Source organism: Nannospalax galili, unplaced genomic scaffold (genome assembly GCF_000622305.1).
Source record: "Nannospalax galili isolate Female #2095 unplaced genomic scaffold, S.galili_v1.0 scaffold543, whole genome shotgun sequence".
In the NCBI taxonomy this organism is placed as follows: Eukaryota; Metazoa; Chordata; class Mammalia; order Rodentia; family Spalacidae; genus Nannospalax; species Nannospalax galili.
Genome location: NW_008352270.1, coordinates 2,042,819 through 2,049,885, shown reverse-complemented (window position 1 = coordinate 2,049,885; position 7,067 = coordinate 2,042,819). Strand labels below are relative to the sequence as shown.

The 7,067-nt window shown below is 38.2% G+C and overlaps 1 protein-coding gene across 2 annotated transcripts in view; it reads left to right on the top strand.

Annotated features, from left to right (window-relative positions):
* Desi2 (desumoylating isopeptidase 2) overlaps positions 1-7,067 on the top strand; it is a 47,532-nt gene that overhangs the window by 32,764 nt on the left and 7,701 nt on the right. For both annotated transcript variants that reach the window (XM_008849156.3, XM_029554112.1), the window contains exons 2-4: positions 590-662; positions 4,025-4,118; positions 5,532-5,673. In XM_008849156.3, coding sequence (XP_008847378.1) covers positions 590-662; positions 4,025-4,118; positions 5,532-5,673 — 309 coding nt within the window. The remainder of the gene's footprint in view (positions 1-589; positions 663-4,024; positions 4,119-5,531; positions 5,674-7,067) is intronic.

The window sequence follows — 7,067 nt, the reverse complement described above, 5'->3', positions numbered from 1 at the left end:
AAGTGGAGATCTTTTTTAAACGTTGGAACCTCATTTAATTTTATGTCTTATAGAGTTTATAATGAGTTAAGGATTATATAAGCGTAATAATTCATCTGTAAACCTAAAAATGTACAGCCAATTTTGAAAGAGATGTACCCTAGCTCAGAAAAATTGTTATTGAACAGGTTAATGCTGTTGTAATGAAATGCTTCTTCTAATAAAAAAATAAAATATAATAATAAAAAGTCTAAGATAGGAGAAAAATAGATGGGAAACCAAACAGTATGTGTCTGTTATTTTAATTACTAAGAGTTTCCATGTCTTTTTTTATTTTAAACTAACCTGGTCAAGTTTAGATTTTATTGCTTATGCCCTAAGCCTTAAATAATGTACTGAATTCAAGTTGAGACATTTGTCTAGATTCAGGAAAGCATTCCCGATGAGAATGTGGCACAGCAAAGACATGACTAGCTTGGAATGGGCTAGTGTCCCTGGAATTTCAGAGTTGTAAGGGAAAACAGCAAGAATTGGATTTAGACACCAGTTTAGAGTTTGATTGTAAATGAATGGAGTGAATGAACTGATTTTTTTTTTTTTCTTTCCTTAGTACTGGATGAATGAATACACCTCATCCATTGGAATTGGAGTTTTTCATTCTGGAATTGAAGTATATGGCAGAGGTATGTGTACACACAGTTACACTTTCTGAAGATTATGTCATTTAAAGTAAATACAGAAATACAGGTTGTTTTTCTTTGTTCCTTTGTTGTTGTTTTGTTTTTAATGTGTATTAGTGTTTTGCCTTCATGCATGTAAGTGTACTATGTGCATGAAGTGCCCATGGAAGTCAGAAGAGGGCATCAGATTCCCTAGAACTGGAGTTATGGACAGCTGTTAGCCATCACTTCTCAGTGCTGGGAACTGAGAAGGTCCTCTGGAGCAGCTAGCGTTCTTAACTGCTGAGCCATCACTCCAGCCCTGTTCCTTTTTAAAAGCCACTTACATATATATGTTAGTCCAGAAAGTAAAATAAGACTGTATTTATTTAAAGTGTGTTTGGGGAAATGCCTCTGGTAGAATATAAGAGGGAACATTCATTTCATTATCTCTTGTTCTAAATACTTTGTCTTTAAAAATGTTTTCTTTCTGAGATGGTATATCATGACTATTTTGCTTTAACATGTATAGGAGTTCCTAAGAGACTTCTGCACGTAATTTTTTTTAATGAGCTTTGTAATTAAGGTGGCCCTTTTTATTCCTATTACATTCCTTTATTACAGTGGATGTGAGGGGAGCCACTTGGGCCAGCTGTGCTTCAACAACTTTTTCTTTTGTTCTATTTCCTATTTTTAGTACAACTCTTGATCAGATTGTAACTGGTAACAGTCTTCATATTGCCCATTTCATCAGAGTTGTAGTAATATATCAGAGTCACAAATTTACCATCTAACAGAAGCAAGTGCCTATTTGCATGAGCTAGGTACTCTTTCTAATCTCTTAGAATGTATTATCTAATTTACTCAGGGTTACGCCTAAAAGACTACCAACATTTACTAATTTAAAGAAATGAGACTATTGCTGGGCGTGGTGGCACACACCTTTAATCCCAGTCTTGGGGCACAAGCAGGTAGAGCTCTGAGTTCAAGGCCTACAAAACGAATTCCAGGCCAGCTGGGGCTACAAAAAAAAAAAAGGAAGGAAGGAAAAGAAGAGGAATGTGGTGTTTCTTATATGAAGAAACTTAAGACTCAAAGTTGCCAGCATTCATACTGCTAGTAACTAACAGAAAGAACCAGGATTTTCCCCAAGTGTTCCTATAGGTTAGTCTAGCAAACTTACCTGCATAGCTCTTACTTACCCCTTCATAAAATAATTTAGAAATAAATAAAAACTTGATTCAAAACATGTTTGCAAAAGTAAACTCAGCAGAATTCGAATTGAACATATACTTGAAAGTGAATGGTATTTTTGTATAAAAGAATAAATGAACCTGTATCTTTCCCTATTATACTTGAGAAAGTTAAAAATCCAAATGACTTTTTATGATTTTTTTCCAAGTCCAATCTGATTGTATATTTTTTTGTTTTGTTTTGTTTTGTCTTTTTGAAGCAGGGTCTCCCTGTAGCCCCAGCTGTCCTAGAACTCACTATGTAGACCAGGCTGGCCTTGAACTCACATCCGCCTGCCTCTGCCTCTCAAGTGCTGGAACTACAGGTGTGCACCACCACACCCAGCTATGTATACAATTTTTTTTATAAAATTTAATAGAAAAATTTAAGTTGTTTACCTTGTAAATCTTAAAGAGGAGCTAAGCATGTGTGTCCCAGCACTAGGAGCTGAAAGTTTGTATTTCACAATTGAATACTAAGCATGCTCATCCATATCATGATGTTGTTTCTGAAAAATCCGAATCAAAACCTTGGGCTGAGAGATAGTTCAGTGGTTAAGAGCACTTCCTGCTGGGGCTGGAGAGATGGCTCAGCAGTTAAGAACATTGACTGTTCTTGCAGAAGACTGGTTCGAATCCCAGCACTCACATGGCAGCTCACATCTGTCTGTAACTCCAGTTCCAGGGGATCCAACAGCCTCTTCTGTCCTCTGAGGGCATTCATTGCATGACACAGGTGCACTTACCTACATGCAGGCAATACGTACACATAAAAGAAAAATAATAAATAAAATATTTTTTTTAAAAAGAGCACTTCCTGCTTTTTCAGAGGACCTGAGTTCCATTCCCAACATCCATGTTTGGCAGCTTATACCTGCCTGTTTCTTATTCTAGCTCCAGGGTGTGAGAGGCCCTCTTAGTGCTTCTATAGACACCTGCATATACATGGAATTACCCATACAGACAGTCTTTCTTGTTCTTTCTTATGCTTTGTCTTAAGACTTTTTTAAATTTTCATTTTATGTGTATAAGTGTATCATTTGCATGTGTGTAAGTACACCAGTATCATGCCTGAGGAGGTCAGAAGAGTGTCAGATTCCCCTGGAATTGGAGTTAAGAGTTATGTTAGCTGCCATGTGAATGCTGGAACTCCAACCCAGGTCCTCTGCAAGAACAGTCAGTGCTTTTTAACTGCTAAGCCATTGCACCAGCCCCAAGACTTTTAAGATTATAAATTTAACAAATCTATTTAGGTGTTTTGAGAGAGAATCTTTGCTTTGTAGCCCTGGCTGGCATGGAACTTATTATGTATACCAAGCTGGCCTCAAGTTCATAGCAGTCCTGCCTCTGCCACCATACCTGGCTATTTAATTAATCTTAAGTGATAAAATAGATTAATTCAAGCATTTATTTGGAACTCTTTATATTTATTAAGTGTTTCAGATTTGAGATTTCTGTTTTGTTTCAAATAGGATCTCGATTTATAGCTCAGGCCTGCCCAGAGCTCACTAGTAGTATCCCAGTCTGGCCTTACACACATGATTCTTCTGCCTCCCTAGTGCTGAGGTTACAGACATATACCACCATGCCTCCATGCCTAGTGCAGTAATGTTTCATTCTTAATCCACTATAAATCAAGAATCTTCCAGGCTGGAGATTGATGTAACCCAGTGGCCAAGACAAGTGGGTGTTGGGGGAGTGGGGGCATAGAGATGTGAAAGGGGAGGGGAGAGGAGAGAAGAGACAGCAGAGGAGACAAGATGAGAATTTATCCCAGGAACCATGGAAACTGTCATGAGACAGTTTCTCAAATAAAGTGCAGATTTGAAAAGTGGCCAAGTCCTATGCTCCTTGCCTCTTGGTGTGAGAGCTCTACAGAGACACTGATCACTTTTGAGTGCCAGCCACCCTCTTCCTGTCAGTATAAACATAGTAAACCAGAGCAACCAAAATTACTTTGGAGTATTGGTAATTTCTTCAAAATTTCAGGCCTTTTATAACAGTTATTCTGTACTGGTAATAACAAATCAAGACCTTATAAAAACACTTTATAAAGAATATTCAGGTAGTATTTGTGACTTATTAAAGCTGATTGAGGATTCTGGTTAAATTTTATACTATAAATACTAAAAATGTTGAGTTTTCTCTTTTCAGAATTTGCTTATGGTGGCCATCCTTATCCTTTTTCTGGAATATTTGAAATTTCCCCAGGAAATGCTTCTGAACTAGGAGAAACGTTTAAATTTAAGTAAGTAGGAGGCTAATTTTCATCACACTGTCTTAGGTACCAGAGGTTGGTTTTCAGGTATATAGAATTCATTTTTTAAATAAAAATCTAAAAAGTTTTAATGGTTAAAATGGTTTAAAAGTTAAAATGGTTTGTGTTGGGTTTTTTTGTTGTTTTCTTTTTTTTTTTAACTTTGGTTTGAGTTGTGCCAGGTGTGGTAGCACTCGCCTTTAATCCCAGCATTCAGGAGGCAGAGGCAGGCCGATCTCTATGAGTTCAAGGCCAGCCTGGTCTTGTAGGGTGTTCCATGCCAGCTGGGGCTACAGGGAGACCCTGTCTCAAAAAATGCAGGGAGGGAGAGAGGGAAGTTTCGTTACATAAATATGAAAAGTCTGTCCAGATATGGTGCCTGAAATGTCCATCTCTTACCATTACTCAAGACTCCTATAAGTTACTCTGTCTACTTTTCAAATGGTGATCTGTTTAGTCTTCTCTTTCTGGGGGAAAAGGAGGGGGTTGCTGCATTTTTATTGTGAGGTACTATAAGAATCTCTTCATTTTCTCAGTGAAAGAAACACTTTATACATTTGAGATAACTGATTAGCCTGGAAACTCTTGTTAAGATGTAGACATTAGTGTAATGGTAAACCCACAGTGTGTAGATGGTAGTGTTCTCTGGAGCCCTCCCAGTGCATAAACAACGGTGAGAGAACTAAGTGTTAGTAATCCAATTTCCATTCCTGAATTGCTATATTTAAAGTGATAGTTAGAATCTTAATTTCAAGAAGTTGTAAAGAAACTTCTAGGGGTATAATAGTTAACTTGCCCGGAGTAAGATAATGAAATGAGGTTATAACATAGAAGCTCAGTATAGAGCTACACACCCCAGGTTTGTAGCTCTCTTAATTTCCACTGTTTTAAAATGTCTGTACATAGCAATGCTATACTGTGTCTGGAATCCATCCCTTAGGTCTCCATTTGTTCCAGATAGAACTATTTCCTAATCTTTCTAGCTGTCCGTGATGACTAGCTTGTACCTAAAATTCTGCTTTTTATTGAGTATTGTCTGTTACATTTTCCTAATTGAGGTAATGCTGTTGCTTAATGTTTTTGAATAATACATTTTAAAATTTGGTCAAGCTTCATAGTTTGTCTCACTGCAGCACAGTAGCAGATAACATCAAAGTATTTTTTTCTAAGTGAAACTATGGCCAGCCCTTTGCTGGTGAGTATTTGGCAGGAATACTTTTGTCTTGAATCTGGTTCTCTAATGACATCCATTATTTCATAAATGCAAAATAGAAACTAAAGTCATTGAAATTTAATCTTAATATGCTAGCCCTAATTTATTTCTGAAAATCAGAGTGTTTAAATATGCTTATGATAAATAACCTGAAACTCACAGTCTTGTTTTGTTTCTTTTTATTCTTTAAGAGAAGCTGTTGTTTTAGGGAGTACGGACTTTCTAGAAGATGATATAGAAAAAATTGTAGAAGAACTGGGAAAGGAATATAAAGGCAATGCCTACCATTTGATGCATAAAAACTGCAATCACTTTTCTTCAGCTTTATCAGAGGTAAATTCAGTATTTTCCTAATGTACTTACTGTGCCACTGGAATCAATCTTGATTTTTGTCCTGATTTTTCATGTTGATATAGTATTATATTTCTTTATATTATATGACTGATCTTTCTAGCTTTGGCAGTCTTTGAGTCAGCAAAGTTTTAAGTGATTGTTTGTTTGTCTCTTTGTGGTACAGAGTGCATACAAGGGATTGTCTCTTACTCATTTGATTGCATCCTTATGCTATATTATAGCACTGACAGCACACAAGAAAAGCTAACATGTCTTCAGATCATAATGGATTCCATTGGTTTGGGCCTCTGGCCACAGTATGTCTTGGTGGGGACTATGCAGTAGAGCAGAGAAGCTTACTGCGAGGCACCAGGAAACATGCTGGGGAGAGGGTTGATGGTTCAGTATCTCCTCAAAGGCATCCCTCTTACCCCGCAATCTTAACTTCCTTCTGCAAGGCCCCACCTCTTAAAAGTTCCATATCTTCCAGCAGTGCCCTGAGCTAGCAACCATACCCTTAGCACATGAGCCTCTGGAGGACATTTACCATCCAAACCAAACAGACCTGAAACTTTTAACTTTAAAAAATAATTGCTGTCGGGCATGGTGGCCCACGCCTGTAGTCCCAGCACTTGGGAGGCAGAGGCATTCGGATATCTGTGAGTTCAAGGCCAGCCTGGTCTACATAGTGAGTTCCAGGACAGCTCGGGCTACAGGGAGACCCTGTCTCAAAAAGACCAAAAAAATAAATAAATAAATTGCTAAGAGACTTCTTAGCTACTGAGGTTTTTCTTTTGGTAGATTTTGCTTGCCTATTTAAATTTTTCTGGCTCTTGTTGATAGATGATTTATTCTTCTATCTTAAAATTTTATAGCTGGGCATGGCAGGTCACACCTGTAACCCCAGCACTTGGGAAGCTGAGACAAGTGGATTGCTGTGATTTCTAGGCCATCCTGGCCTACTGAGTGAGACGCTCCCAAAAAAACAAAAAAGATTTGCCTGAAACGGCAGCACTGTGGGGAGCAGAGACAGGAGAATCACATGGGCTGGAGCTTGCTGGTTACCAACTCCAGTTTCGTGGAGAGACCTTGTCACGGGAATATGGTGAGGGATGATAGAGCAGGAAAGGCAGGGTAGATGCTTGATTCTTTCTCCTTGTTTCCAAAAACTGAAATGGGCCAGTATGGTGGCTCATGACCATAATCCCAGTACTTGGAGTCAGGATCAAGAGTTCAAAGTTACCCTTGGCTGCTTAGAAAGTTTGAAGCCAGCCTGAGCTACATGAGACCCTGCCTCCAGAACAAACATACTGAACTGGGTCCTGTGCAACAAAGACTTAACATCCCAGGTCTGAGATAACTATCTTTAGAAAGACCTGCCTACAGGGCTACCC